Source organism: Leptodactylus fuscus, chromosome 1, assembly GCF_031893055.1.
Source record: "Leptodactylus fuscus isolate aLepFus1 chromosome 1, aLepFus1.hap2, whole genome shotgun sequence".
Classification (NCBI taxonomy): domain Eukaryota; kingdom Metazoa; phylum Chordata; class Amphibia; order Anura; family Leptodactylidae; genus Leptodactylus; species Leptodactylus fuscus.
This window is the reverse complement of record NC_134265.1, coordinates 38,274,896-38,289,765: the sequence shown is the minus strand read 5'-3', so window position 1 is coordinate 38,289,765 and position 14,870 is coordinate 38,274,896. Positions and strand designations below refer to the sequence as shown.

The following is a 14,870-nucleotide window of genomic DNA, read 5'->3' as shown; positions in this document are numbered from 1 at the left end:
GTATTCCTTTTTTGCGGACAGTGTGATTCCAGTATCAGTGCCGTATGTCTGCAAAAACGGTCAGTGTATGATCCCTTCTTTGCGGATCTACCAAAAACAAAAAATAGGAGACATCTAATGCTGTCCCTAGCTTGTCCTAAAAAATGGACGATATTCTGATGGTACACTGAGTACATCCATGTGCTGTCAGTGGTTTTTAGTCTCCCATAGGCTTCTATGGGCAAGTCAGTCCCACAACACTGAACAGAATAGGAGCTGTTTTATATTGTGCGGCACATACTCACAGCTCGCATACTGATCAGTGGAAACCATGGTCGTGTGCCCATAGAAAATCATGGTCGTGTGCATGTGCCCATAGAAAATCATGGTCGTGTGCATGTGCCCATAGAAATGAATGAGTCAGTGTGCTATGCAGGAAAACACGGACAGCACATGGATGTCGTCTACAAGAGGCCTTACAAAGAGGTGAGCCTGACCTACCTAACTATGTTGTTGGTTTAATGCTTGACCCCAGTGACAGACTCCCTATAAGACATTTCTAATATACTGTATTAATAAAAAGGAATCCCTTATGCTCATCATTTCAGTCTTATGACATAACATAGATGGTGGCCATGTACCATGAATTGATATAACTGTATTGGTTTCTTGTGTCCGCAGGACAATGCATGGACCTGAGTCTATTGAGGGATCTGTGAAATAGGGAAGAGAAATAACATTCTGTTTTTTCTCGGCTCATTCTTCACGGACCATTAAAAAAATAAAAGGTTGTGTGAAAAAATCCATTAAAGGGATTCTACCATTAAACGACCTTTTTTTCTAATGAACATGTCGGAATAGTCTTAAGAAAGGCTATTCGTCTCCTACCTTTAGACGTGGTCTCCGCCGCGCCGTTCCGTAGAAATACCGGTTTTAACCGGTATGCAAATGAGCTCTCTGCAGCAATGAGGGCGGGCCCCAGCGCTGAAAGGCCGATGAGCGCATCCCCATTGCTGCCTGAGAGCTCTTTCCTGCGCCGCCTCCTTCTTCCGCAGCAACTCCGCCTCTTCTGGCTTCTCTTGCTCTTGTAGTTCTATACAGGAGCATAGAGAGGCTACCCCAAAATGGCCACCGGCCGGCTCCTGTATTGAACTGCTAGAGCGGCTACCCAAAAATGGCCACCGGCCTGCGGCCATTTTTGGGTAGCCGCTCTTGCAGTTCAATACAGAACTACAAGAGCAAGAGAAGCCAGAAGAGTTGCTGCAGAAGAAGGAGGCGGCGCAGGAAAGAGCTCTCGGGCAGCAATGGGGATGCGCTCATTGGCCTTTCAGCGCTGGGGCCTGCCCTCATTGCTGCGGAGAGCTCATTTGCATACCGGTTAAAACCGGTATTTCTACGGAACGGCACGGCGGAGACCACGTCTAAAGGTAGGAGACAAATAGCCTTTCTTAAGGCTATTCCGACGTGTTCATTAGAAAAAAAGGTAGTTTAATGGTAGAATCCCTTTAAAGTCTATGGGCCGTGTGCTGGCCGTTATTACAACACACCGGCATATAATCCTGTTGTGTGGATGAACTTTTATATGGAAAATTGTAACTAACTTATTATTTCACTTTAAGCGTCTTCCATCCTGGAAGACGCCATTACCAGCTTCATGTTAGCGGGCAGATATTCCTCTCTTTCATGTCTTATCCTGTCTGGACGTATCACTATACACTCTTCTCAAATATCACGTTAAAAATGGCAAAGCACCATCTGTTATCAGAGGATTATCCCAGGACTCCCAGTCCATGTAACCGCACAGTGCACCAGGGGGGTTAGGTGTCCTACAAGATACCACCAATGACACTTGATCTGCCCATACCCGACATCTGGGATTATTACATAGTACAATAATCTGATTATTCATTATATGGGCATTAGATGCCTTGCATCAGCATCCCGCCACAGGTAGCCCACAGTGGAGTACAGCAGCGAAAAATGAAGAGGAATTTCTCTTCATTTTTCACCATCTAAACATACCCTTAGGGTGGATTTTGGCTTCACAAACCTTGCCATTTATTATATGTGTGCACCTCATATGGTCCCTGCGAGGGCATAGATTATTATTCTGTGTACTAAAGACAGGAGACTGGTCTTATATTAGAAGGTTAGACATTCAACATTAATACAACCAAAGGAACGAAAAAGAGAGCCACAAGTTCTTGTTACTCCAACAACTGAATTTTATTATCTGAGAAGACAGAAATCTAATGGTCGTATAACCCTTGAGTAGTCTCATAAAGACAACGTTGTTATTCCAACAACTGAACCTGTGATGACAGTCAACTATTGGTTGGTATATTAGTAATGGTCATGTCACTTTTAGAAGCTCTAGAAAAAAAAGTGTTGTCCTACCAAGTAATAATAACCGGATGGAGAGAAATCAAGGTCATGGAACCCATGGAAGATATAGAGGTCAGATTCTCATATAGTATGGACAAATTGATTGGGAAGTTAGAAATCATACGGTTCTATAACCATTGGTCTAGAAACCACATGGTTTGGGCTGACTCCAGTTACTGAGGATGTGGTGGTAAAGAAATCACTAATGTAATTGGTGTACAACTTTTGGAAAATATAGAAGAGACTTAGAAGTTGTTACTCCAAGAACTCCAGACAGGTAAGGTGTCGTATATTAGGAGGTTTGAAACCTAATAGTCACACAACCCATATAGGGTCTACTGTAGAGAAGAAATTGGTGGGATGTTTATTGACCTGGAAAAATAATCTAATGGTCATAGAGACATTAATTGTGGTGATGCCAACCAATAAAAATGGTAAGATTTGCAAAATTAGTTGGAAAATTAGGAATCTTATATTTCTATAACTGCTATAACGTCTAGAAATGATATTGATTATTATGGTTTCAACTACTGATGATGAGAGAATAGTTATGTATCCACTGGGAAGACTATAATATAGTGGTCAGACAAAGTATGGAAGGTCTAGAGGCTCTGTGGGCCTATGCTATTTTTTTTTTTTTTTTTCTAAATAGGCTGTTACCTGCTGGAGTAACTCCAGCCTTTGCTTTCCCTTCAGCCCACCCTTTATCCCATAACACGTTGATGACTCTGAACAGCTTCAGGATATGGCGGAAGTTTCGTTTGGACCAAACACGTCCAAAACAAAACTGCTATTATTATACGCTGAGGTCTCTTCAGACTCCTGAGTATAATGATCAGGGGCCAGGGGAAGGTGATGAAACATATAAGAATTGTGTGAATTACCTTCCCTGGGCTCCGGCACTGGTTTCAGGCCTCTTCAATGACATAAGTGACCAATTACAGTCCTCAGCGGTTACTTGGGTCATGCCAGGGTCACTATGTTCTGTGCCAAGTATGTTCTGTGCCGTCATTGAAGAGGCACGAAGACCAAAGTCCAGGTAAGTAACATAGATTTTTATGTTTCATCACCTCCCCTGGGCATCCAATAATTATACTCTGTGGTCTGAGGAGACCCCATAGTATAATAATAGTTTGAGGTTGGTGAATCCAAAAGTTTCAGGTACTACCGTACCCAAAATTATGGCAGTATTTGTAATGAACACTGAAGGAGACATTATAATGTATGTAGGGGCCACTATGGAACATTATATTGCATGGAGGAACATTATACTGGGGGTAAATGGAACGTGTGGGACCAGCAATGAGAACGTTTTACCATGTGGGGGCCAGGAAAGGGGATGCTATACCGTGTGGAGGTGGGAGGGGGGCAAGTTAAAAGTTTACTATGGGGCCCAGACTTTGCTATTTACACCCTTGTCTAGAGGAGACAGATTGTGGTTACTCCAACCAATAAAGACAAGTGGATGGTCAAAAATTTGTTCACAATTTTCGAATCTAATATCTCTATAACTATTGGAAATGGAAAGATGGTCATTTATAGGTAGACAGATATCTACTGGCCATGCAACCCTAGAAGAGACATAGATTAATGTTGCTCCACAACTACACAAGAATTCTGGGTGGTCATGTATTGGCAAAGGAGTCTAGGATAGGCATGGTTTGGTCATGATATATACAGTTCTTTCATGTAAAACTAGGTTTTCATTGCTCTTCTACTGGTGATCATACAGAGGAGTGATGGTGCCGTCCTTCCACTCTATCAGGATCTCTCCATGTCTCAGGGTAGGTGTGTTGGAGTCCGGACCCAGATACTCTGATGGATCAACCTTCCCGGTTAAAGGGGATTGCTCATAGGAAGTGCCAAGTCTATGGTGAGGTTTGACATGGTTTGGCAATGCTGATAAAAGTTTCCTCTTCCTGTAAGGCAGAATAATATTTAGAGCAGTGTAACCTGACAACCTGAAATTTATATACAGTACGTATAAGATGTGTAGACTAGCCTTATACACTGGACTTACTTATTGACACGGACATTCAGTGCTAGTATGATCACCCCCAGTATAAACGTGAAGGGGCTTAGGATCAGCATGGCTATTCTCCATCCACTACCTATGGGAAGACGAAGAATATTGAACACATAAATGTAGAGTTGTGGTCCAAAGCTGTAAAATTCATAATATATTCTTCTATAGATTCAAGCTCCAATGTATTCCAAACCATTATATACACAACGAAACGGGCACAGCTACAAAGCCCCATAGTGGGAAAGTTTAATCATGTTTGAGTTAATAGCCCCTTATCTCGCCTCCCCCTCCAAAAAAATTAAAATTTTCTCAATTTTTTTTTTAAAATTTAATAAAATTTTTCATTTTTAACCCTTTAAGGGCACAGGCTAGATTGGAAGTTAAGAGGGTTTTTTTTAACTTTTTTTTATCCTGTTGGAAATTTGCATGAGTTTTATTTTTAGATGGCATCACTCCAGGACAGATCTAAAAATAAAATTTTGCTTATTTTTGCTTTCGGGGACAGCGTGAAAAAAGAAAAACCCTGTAATTTTTTTTTTTTTTTATTTATTTTTATTCTGTTCACTCTGAATCAAAAATAACATGGTAACTTTTCTCAGTGGGTCATTGCGAAGATACCATATTTCTATAGGTTTGTTATGCATTAAAGTTTTTTTTACCAAATAAAACCCATTTTTGTAAATGCAGATTCTGTATTTTTTGGACAATTTTTCCCTTACGCTTGACTCACATTTTTTTGAGGGGGTGACAAGGTGACCAATGGCTGAACTTTTACACTTTTTTTATTAAAATTTTTTGAAATTGGGATTTTTTTTTACATTTATTTACACTTTTATTTAAGACATTTTTCACATCCCCACAAGAGAACTTGAACATACAATTGTTTCTGTATTGTAACATATTGTATATTTCAGCAGATGCCGATTAGGCCCTGTTTCTGGCAGGATCTAATAGGCATCCATACATGATTGCCTGGTGGCCATTTCTAGGTGACCCTGATAGTGAGAGCCAGGTCCAGGGTGTGTATAATACAGATGGAACCCAGCAATGATGTACCAAGCGCTACTTGTGTGCCTGTAAACTATATATCATCCTGAAAGAAACCAAGCCATCATATGGTAATAAGAAATAAGTGTTATAGTTCCTGCAATGCAGTGAGACATATTGACCAATTTTGTTCATAGATATGGGAGATTTGGTAGTAATCTAGAAAAGTACTCACCATCTACCTCCTGGACGTAGATGCTTTCAGGCAACATCTCCCAGGAGCTGACAAACTGCTGATCACCTATAACAGTATAAATGGTAGAACAAAAGGTGACTCCAACTTGAAGTAATGTGCGGACATTAACCATGAGCGTCCTACTAACCTCCAAATCCTTTGGTCTACTGTCAGTAGATCATAGTCTGCTAGTATACAGATTCTGGACTCTACTGTGATGGGTAAACTGGGGATCAAATTCATTCTTTTGAGGTGTAATATATGTTCCAAGACTACCAAGTGTTGGACTAAGGTTCCTTAGACCCACCCTCCAACAATCTTAAGAAATGGACCATAGTACCCTCCGGATTTGTTTGCGTTCTAGTAAACTAGTGTTGTACTAGAGCCTGGGCCTGCCAGAGGTTCATCTGGTACTTTCTTGGGCTAATCCAACACCGGGATCACCTCTTACATGAGACAAGCTCACTTGATCACCGAGTCAGGTTTTTGAGAGTGTGCCCAATTCCCACCCTTTGTCCCTTGCTGTCTTAGTGTATTCCTATGTGAGCATTTTTTAACCCCTAAATTTTGCATAGTCTGCCTACCTGTCATCCTGACCTTTATGTTTAAGGTATTCTTTAGTGTCTGTGTATATAACATCCCAACATACTGGTTCATTGGACTCACCAATGTCTGTGGGGTAAGCTTGTTCAGGAATAGGTGTTGCAGTGGTTCTTTCACTCACATATAGAAGACCGGGAGATGTCGGTGATTCATCTGTCATTTTGCTGGATTTTGCTTTTAAAGTAGAAAAAACATTAAAAAAAATACCTATGTATATAGTCCTACAGTGAATACACACTGATATAGGGAGAACTGTCATTGGCTGTGTATGGGGCATTCAGGATTTACTATGTTTATTACTCTTCTGCTCTGAAATTCTGCACCGAGTCATATATCTCTCAGCGCTCAGCTTCTCCCATGTATCATATAACCCTATATATCACAGTGCTCAGCCTCTCTCCTCTATCATATAACCCTATATATCACAGAGTTCAGCTTCTCTCCTCTATCATATAACCCTATATATCACAGAGCTCAGCTTCTCTCCTCTATCATATAACCCTATATATCACAGAGCTCAGCTTCTCTCCTCTATCATATAACCCTATATATCACAGAGCTCAGCTTCTCTCCTCTATCATATAACCTATAAATATCACAGAGCTCAGCTTCTCTCCTCTATCTTATAACCCTATATATCACAGAGCTCAGCTTCTCTCCTCTATCATATAACCCTATATATCACAGAGCTCAGCTTCTCTCCTCTATCATATAACCCTATATATCACAGAGCTCAGCTTCTCTCCTCTATCATATAACCCTATATATCACAAAGAATAGCTTCTCTCCTTTATCATATAAAATTGACATTTATGTTTAAGGTCAAAAACACTTTAGTTGTCAAAAGATTAAATGAATTAAAATTAAAAGATTTATGGCCCATTTTTATCGTAAACCATAAACATTAGTGATTCCAGGTTAATTCTGACACTTATACTATACAGTGCACAGAGCCAGAAGCAGGTAGCTCCAGGCCCCGTATAGTGGTCGGGCTTTGTTTCTGCAGCTCAGCTCTGGTGGATATCAATTCCTGGCCAATACCGTTAACATTAAAACATTCTATGTATTTGTATGCATGCTATTAACAATAATAATGGCGTTTCGATAAGAAGATAAAAGCCCAATAATGTGCTTGTCCTCTTACTTTCATAAGATACAGTTGTCACTTGTTCTGGATCTTTCTTGGTGCTCTGCTCAATGAGATGAGATGTTGGTGTGAAGCTCTTTGGAGAATGGCTTTCTGCACAAATTGGTGAATTCTGCTGCGTTTCCCATTTACTCATCTTATCCACCCCACTTGACATGAAGACTTTTTTGGTCCCTTGTTTGGCAGCCAAATGTAAGTTATGACCGTAGAGCATAAGGTAACCTCTCTGGTCACACATCCAGGCCTGGTTCCGTCTCCGCTCACACGATTCTATCTTCAGGGTATGATGGTTGTGCGATGTCATCACTGTTAGGCACTTCTTACTATGGACATTGACGATGGAGTTGGTGCCCAGGTCCCAGGTCCAGTACTGATGATGGGAATTAGCTTTACACTTGGCCAGCGAGACTCTTCCAGTGTCGTCAGCAGCATGGACACATTTCTCCACATGGACGTTTCGTATCATGAAGTTCTGACCCTGGATGACTGGGAGAAAAAAATACAATAAAGACTTTTTGTGTCACATCTCACTCAATAATGACCCTTATCTCACCCACTGTATTTCCTTCATAAAAAGCCACTAGATGGCGGAAAACATCTTAACCCTCTGCCCATGTGTTGTTGATACAGCTAGCTCAGCACTGGTTTATAGAAATGTTCTGCATGGTGTCAAGATAAAATTATTGTGAATTTTTTGTGTAGGTAAGTAGATATTACTAATTTAATTGAGAACTTGTTATGGAGGCAAGAAGATATTACTAATTTCACTGTGAACCAGAAACCAAAAGAAAGAGAATACAAACAAAATCCTCAACTCTTTAGTAAGGAGGCTGCACCTAGATCAAGAGAAGACGTCCAGTGGTTATATCTGAGCTACTGAGCACAGACAGAGCGGCGTTTATCCAGACACTCTGAAGACATTTACATATAGACATCGCCTCTATATTATCTATCGCTCTAGTGTCGGCCTTCCATTTTTCTGGTCCGTCAGAGGCTCCAATGCAGATGTGAATGCAGCCAAAGGTTCCTGCTACTATCCCTGATTTATATATCATGGTCATGGGACAATCTGGTACAAAGGAATCTATGGGGCAAAATAATAGTGTTTTCTTTATCACAAAGAATACAAATATATTCCTGTCTGTAGAGGCTAGCATTATAGTGGTGGTAGTTTTGTACAGATGTGGCAGTATTATAATAGTTATATTTTTGTACATAGGGCAATATTATAGTATAGTATTATACTGTATTAATTATATTCTTGTACATAGGAGCAGTATTATAGTAGTTATATACTTGTACATAGGAGCAGTATTATAGTAGTTATATTCTTGTACATAGGAGCAGTATTATAGTAGTTATATTCTTGTACATAGGAGCAGTATTATAGTAGTTATATTCTTGTACATAGGGGGCAGTATTATAGTAGTTATACTCTTGTACATAGGGGCAGTATTATAGTAGTTATATTCTTGTATATAGGTGCAGTATTATAGTAGTTATATTATTGTACATAGGAGGCAGTATTATAGTAGTTATATTCTTGTACATAGGAGCAGTATTATAGTAGTTATATTCCTGTACATGGGAGCAGTATTATAGTAGTTATATTCTTGTACATGGGAGCAGTATTATAGTAGTTATATTCTTGTACATAGGAACAGTATTATAGTAGTTATATTCTTGTACATGGGAGCAGTATTATAGTCGTTATATTCTTGTACATAGGAACAGTATTATAGTAGTTATATTCTTGTACATAGGGGCAGTATTATAGTAGTTATATTCTTCAAACAACAACACTTTAAGAAAAAATAGAGAAGTAGCTCACCTATCTTCCGTTCACTTGTCCTCCTATGGTGCACGACCCTGTTCTCCTTGACCTCTTGGAGCAAAACGATGAGAAAAAATTCCATAAAGGGATTCAAACAAAGTTTGAAGGATCTGCAGCTCACAGGAGGTTAAAAATCAAAAAAACTTTATTTCATACTTTATTTTATTCAAATGGGTGAATACATTCAGTGGTTTAACAGCAAGACATGGTGAGAAAAAGATAGGAAAAATGTGAAAATAAAACCTGTATTCCGCTATGCTTAAGGGACACTAAAAATCAGTCCCGAAGCGCGTCAGCGGTTCTTGGTTTTATTTTCACATTTTTCCTATCTTTTTCTCACCATGTCTTGCTGTTAAACCACTGAATGTATTCACCCACTTGGGGCAAGTCCTCTTAAAAGTATGAAATAACGTTTTTTTGATTTTTAACCTCCTGTGAGCTGCAGATCCTTCAAACTTTGTTTGAATCCCTTTATGGATTTTTTTCTCATAGTTATATTCTTGTACATAGGATCAGTATTATAGTAATTATATTCTTGTACATAGGGGCAGTATTATAGTAGTTATATTCTTGTACATAGGGGGCAGTATTATAGTAGTTATATTCTTGTACATACAGTATTATAGTAGTTATATTCTTGTACATAGGAGCAGTATTATAGTAGTTATATTCTTGTACATAGGAGGCAGTATTATAGTAGTTATATTCTTGTACATAGGGGCAGTATTATAGTAGTTATATCCTTGTACATAGGAACAGTATTATAGTAGTTATATTCTTGTACATAGGAGCAGTATTATAGTAGTTATATTCTTGTACATAGGAGTAGTATTATAGTAGTTATACTCTTGTACATAGGGGGAAGTATTATAGTAGTGATATTCTTGTACATAGGGGCAGTATTATAGTAGTTATATTCTTGTATATAGGAGCAGTATTATAGTAGTTATATTCTTGTACATAGGAGTAGTATTATAGTAGTTATATTCTTGTACATAGGAGTAGTATTATAGTAGTTATATTCTTGTACATACCGTGTTTCCCCGAAAATAAGACAGTGTCTTATATTAAATTGTCACTCTAAATATAGGACCTGTCTTATTTTCGGGGGGTGCCTTATTACAACCGGCAGTCATGCCGGCACTTCCTTAGTGGAGCGTCAGCATGACTGCCGGTTGTAGGTAGTGTAGGGGAGGGGGGAAGTTATCCTACTTACCTTTCCCTTCTTCCTAGCAGCGCTGGTGCTGCTGTTCATCCTGGAAGTGGTGAGCAAGGCTTAGCGATGCTTCGGGGGGCGGGGCTTAGCGGAGCTTTGCAAGCTCCACTTCACTGACACAGCAGCCCGGCTCTATGCTCCGTGTGCACAGGAAAGCCGGCTGCTGCCTCTTCTGTATGGCAGCTGCTGCCTCTGGGATGAGCTGGGAGAGCTCATCCTACAACAGCAGAGGCAGCAGCTGGCTTTGCCGTGCACATGGAGCACAGAGCACGGCAGCTGTGTCAGTGAAGTGGATCTCGCTAAGCCCCGCCCCCCGAAACCTCCGCTAAGCCCTGCCCCCAAAACCTCCGCTAAGCCCCGCCCCCCGAAAACCCCGCACACCACTGCCGGGCATGCCTTTTTTTCGGGGGATGCCTTATATTAGGCAATTCAACAGAAACCCCCGCATGCCTTACTTTCAGGGGGTGTCATACTTTCGGGGAAACACGGTAGGAGCAGTATTATAGTAGTTATATTCTTGAACATAGGAGCAGTATTATAGTAGTTATATTCTTGTACATAGGAGTCAGTATTATAGTAGTTATATTCTTGCACATAGGAGTAGTATTATAGTAGTTATATTCTTGAACATAGGAGCAGTATTATAGTAGTTATATTCTTGTACATAGGAGCAGTATTATAGTAGTTATATTCTTGAACATAGGAGCAGTATTATAGTAGTTATATTCTTGAACATAGGAGCAGTATTATAGTAGTTATATTCTTGCACATAGGAGTAGTATTATAGTAGTTATATTCTTGAACATAGGAGCAGTATTATAGTAGTTATATTCTTGTACATAGGAGGTAGTATTATAGTAGTTATATTCTTGTACATAGGAGCAGTATTATAGCAGTTATATTCTTGTACATAGGAGGTAGTATTATTGTAGTTATATTCTTGTACATAGGAGCAGTATTATAGTAGTTATATTCTTGTACATAGGAGCAGTATTATAGTAGTTATATTCTTGTACATAGGAGCAGTATTATAGCAGTTATATTCTTGTACATAGGAGGTAGTATTATAGTAGTTATATTCTTGTACATAGGAGCAGTATTATAGTAGTTATATTCTTGTACATAGGAGTAGTATTATAGTAGTTATATTCTTGTACATAGGAATAGTATTATATTAGTTATATTCTTGTACATAGGAGACATTATTATAGTAGTTATATTCTTGTACATAGGAGCAGTATTATAGTAGTTATATTCTTGTACATAGGAGCAGTATTATAGTAGTTATATTCTTGTACATAGGGGGCAGTATTATTGTAGTTATATTCTTGTACATATGAGCAGTATTATAGTAGTTATATTCTTGTACATAGGAGCAGTATTATAGTAGTTATATTCTTGTACATAGGAGCAGTATTATAGTAGTTATATTCTTGCACATAGGAGTAGTATTATAGTAGTTATATTCTTGAACATAGGAGCAGTATTATAGTAGTTATATTCCTGTACATAGAGGCAGCATTATAGTAGTTATACTGTTGTACATAGAGGGCAGTATTATAGTAGTTGTAATTTCATCCATAGGAGCAGTATTATAGTAGTTATATTCTTGTATATAGGGGCATTATAGTAGTAGTATCATTTTATTGTGCTTTGGGAATAACTTTGCTCTTTATATTCCTGTTCTCTGATATGAGAAGTGTCAGACATAGAACTCTCATGTAATATAGTCCGACCATCATCTGCATTTATCATGACAGTATTGAGGCTTTCTTCATTATATCCTCTCTTGCTATTTATTCCCAGGTGTCTCTTCCATGTAGGAATACTTTTAGTGGTTTGGTAATTCGCCTTGTATAATGTCGGAAATCACTTACCACAAGCTCTTGTATAACTCATACCCAGTATGGTCAACTAGGTCAACTATTTCAGTAGAATTTCATCATTGAAATCCCACAGTATCAGGAGTGTCTCACGTCTGCAAAATTCTTAGGAAGTTCAATTTTTATTGTAAGTAGAATAAAAGAGAGTTTCCTCCCAAACATTTCCCAAATTTACATTTGGCGCGACTGACAGCATACCAAACACATCTCTCCCTGTGCTTCCTTATGACAATAGGTTCTTAGCCATAGGTTCTTTATAATGCTGGAAATTACTGTAACATGGCAAGATATGTTGTGTGTTGTGTCGCCATTTATAGCTGCAGAAATGTTGGCGTACTCCATATAGGTATAATAAGGGCAGAAAGACCGCAGAGGAAAACTCTACTGAAATGCAATGAAAAACGCAACGTCCATGTATTTCTGCCACTTTTTATCCGCAGCATTTTTTGGGGTGTTTTTCGCTACGTGTTTGTCTTACGGTTTTAGGGCATGTTCCAATGTGACACATTCGTTGTAGTAAATTCTGCAAGTTATAATCTGTTCCATATATCCGTATAGAGTTGTTTATGGATTTCTGCAAGTTCCTTTTCGATCAATGGGATAGTGTAACAATAGAAATAATAATTTACTTACAATAGGACTAATAATACAGTAATATGATTATTAACATAATAATAACATTGTATAATATTATAATATATAACATATAATATTTACTAATAATAATACCGTAATATCATTGTATAGTATAATATACAACCACCTCAACTACCACTAATAATATCATCATTATATAATATCAACCTGCTATTTATAATATGATATATAAATATTATGTTCTGATTTTCTGATTTTTATAGCATACGACGTCTTACTTACCCTGTGGGAGGATACAGAGGGTCACCAGCAGCCGCAGACTGGGGGTCCCCATGATCTCCCTTAATAACAGCATAAATTCTATCCCTTGTCTTTGATGTGAGTTCTGTGAGATGTGAAATCCTCCGGCTTGCGGGGTGTTGAGGATTTTCAGTGTCAGGGTGGAGTGTCCATTCCTGTAAGGGAAGGGGGTCTGCACAATGACGGGAAATCAGGCCTCACGCATGGAAAAGAAAAACTTAGAAGGAGTTTTCTTTTGTCAGACGGCAGCAGCCAGGGCTCGAGGGGAGAATGTTAATCAGGGAGACCGGACTCAGAATCCAGCATCTCCTCCCATCCTCTCCTGGTCCGACCCCCCCACCCTCAGACCACATCTAATATAACTAATGCTAATATATGTCCAATAGATGCTTTATTGCCACATCAGTACTTTAGAATTATACATTTCATCATATTAGTCAGTGACTATGTACTGCAATGGAAGGAACTCACAATCATTCAAGGCTTCTGGCCTAGGACCAGCACCGCACACTGCATTTGCCATTGGAGATGTCTAAAGGAAAGTAAAATAAAGAAAATGTATTTACATCATTTATAAAAATATATATTTATAAGATATAAATCTGCAATTCTGTCAGATAATACTCGTTTTCTTCCAGAAAATGATTGCAAGCACAAACCCCACATTGCAGAAACACAGTGTTTTTGTCTACTGCAGAAAAAAACCCCAGCAACCTGAATGAAATTTAATCAATTTACTGCATACTAATAATAATACATTTTATTTATATAGCGCCAACATATTCCGCAGCGCTGTACAATTTGTAGGGTTCAAATACAGACAAAAAGATACATTACAAAGAAAGTCATTTCACACAATGGGACTGAGGGCCCTGCTCACAAGAGCTTACAATCTATGAGGTAGAGGGGGTGACACAAGAGGTAGCAGGGGCGGTATTACTTATACAGAGGTCAGACACTTTTGTAATAGAGGTGACTGTCATTACATAAACATAAGACTTTATGAGCCGTCAACAGTCGTGTCCTGTAACATGTGGAAGGAGCTTGGACCTATAAAGTTAGCCTGAAATGGCATCATATCATGTGGGGAAATGTGGGAGCGGGGACAGAGGAGGGTTAAGGGTTTACGTTAGACATTGTGATAGGCTTGTCTGAAAAGATGCGTCTTTAGTTTGCGTTTGAAGCTGTAGAAATTGGGAGTTAATCTGATTGTCTGGGGTAGAGCATTCCAGAGAAGTGGTGCAGCTCGGGAGAAGTCTTGTATACGAGCATGGGAGGTTCTGATAATAGAGGATGTAAGTGTTAGATCATTGAGTGAACGGAGAACACGGGTTGGGCGGTAGACAGAGATGAGGGAGGAAATGTATGGAGGTGCGGCATTATGGAGAGCCTTGTGGATGAGGGCGATAACTTTATATTTTATTCTATAATGAATAGGCAGCCAATGTAGCGACTGGCACAGACCAGAGGCATCGCTGTAGCATCTAGCCTGATAGATGAGCCTGGCCGCTGCATTCAGAATAGATTGTAGAGGGGAGAGTTTAGTGAGGGGAAGACCGATTAGTAAGGAGTTACAGTAGTCAAGGCGAGAATGAATCAGAGAAACAATAAGTGTCTTTAGTGTATCTCTGGTAAGGAAAGGGCGTATTCTGGAGATGTTTTTGAGGTGGAGGTGACA

The 14,870-nt window shown here is 39.1% G+C and overlaps 1 protein-coding gene across 1 annotated transcript; it reads right to left on the bottom strand.

Moving 5' to 3' along the window:
- Window positions 1–2,191: 2,191 nt before the first annotated feature.
- LOC142198613 (uncharacterized) lies at window positions 2,192–13,433 on the bottom strand. Its single transcript, XM_075269645.1, has 6 exons — window positions 13,175–13,433; window positions 7,360–7,848; window positions 6,279–6,389; window positions 5,613–5,678; window positions 4,385–4,475; window positions 2,192–4,283 (listed from the first exon to the last, which is right to left on the bottom strand). The coding sequence occupies exons 1-6, from the start codon at window positions 13,245–13,247 to the stop codon at window positions 4,079–4,081; spliced, it is 1,035 nt and encodes a 344-aa protein (XP_075125746.1). The 5' UTR covers window positions 13,248–13,433; the 3' UTR covers window positions 2,192–4,078.
- Between the last annotated feature and the right edge of the window lie 1,437 nt (window positions 13,434–14,870).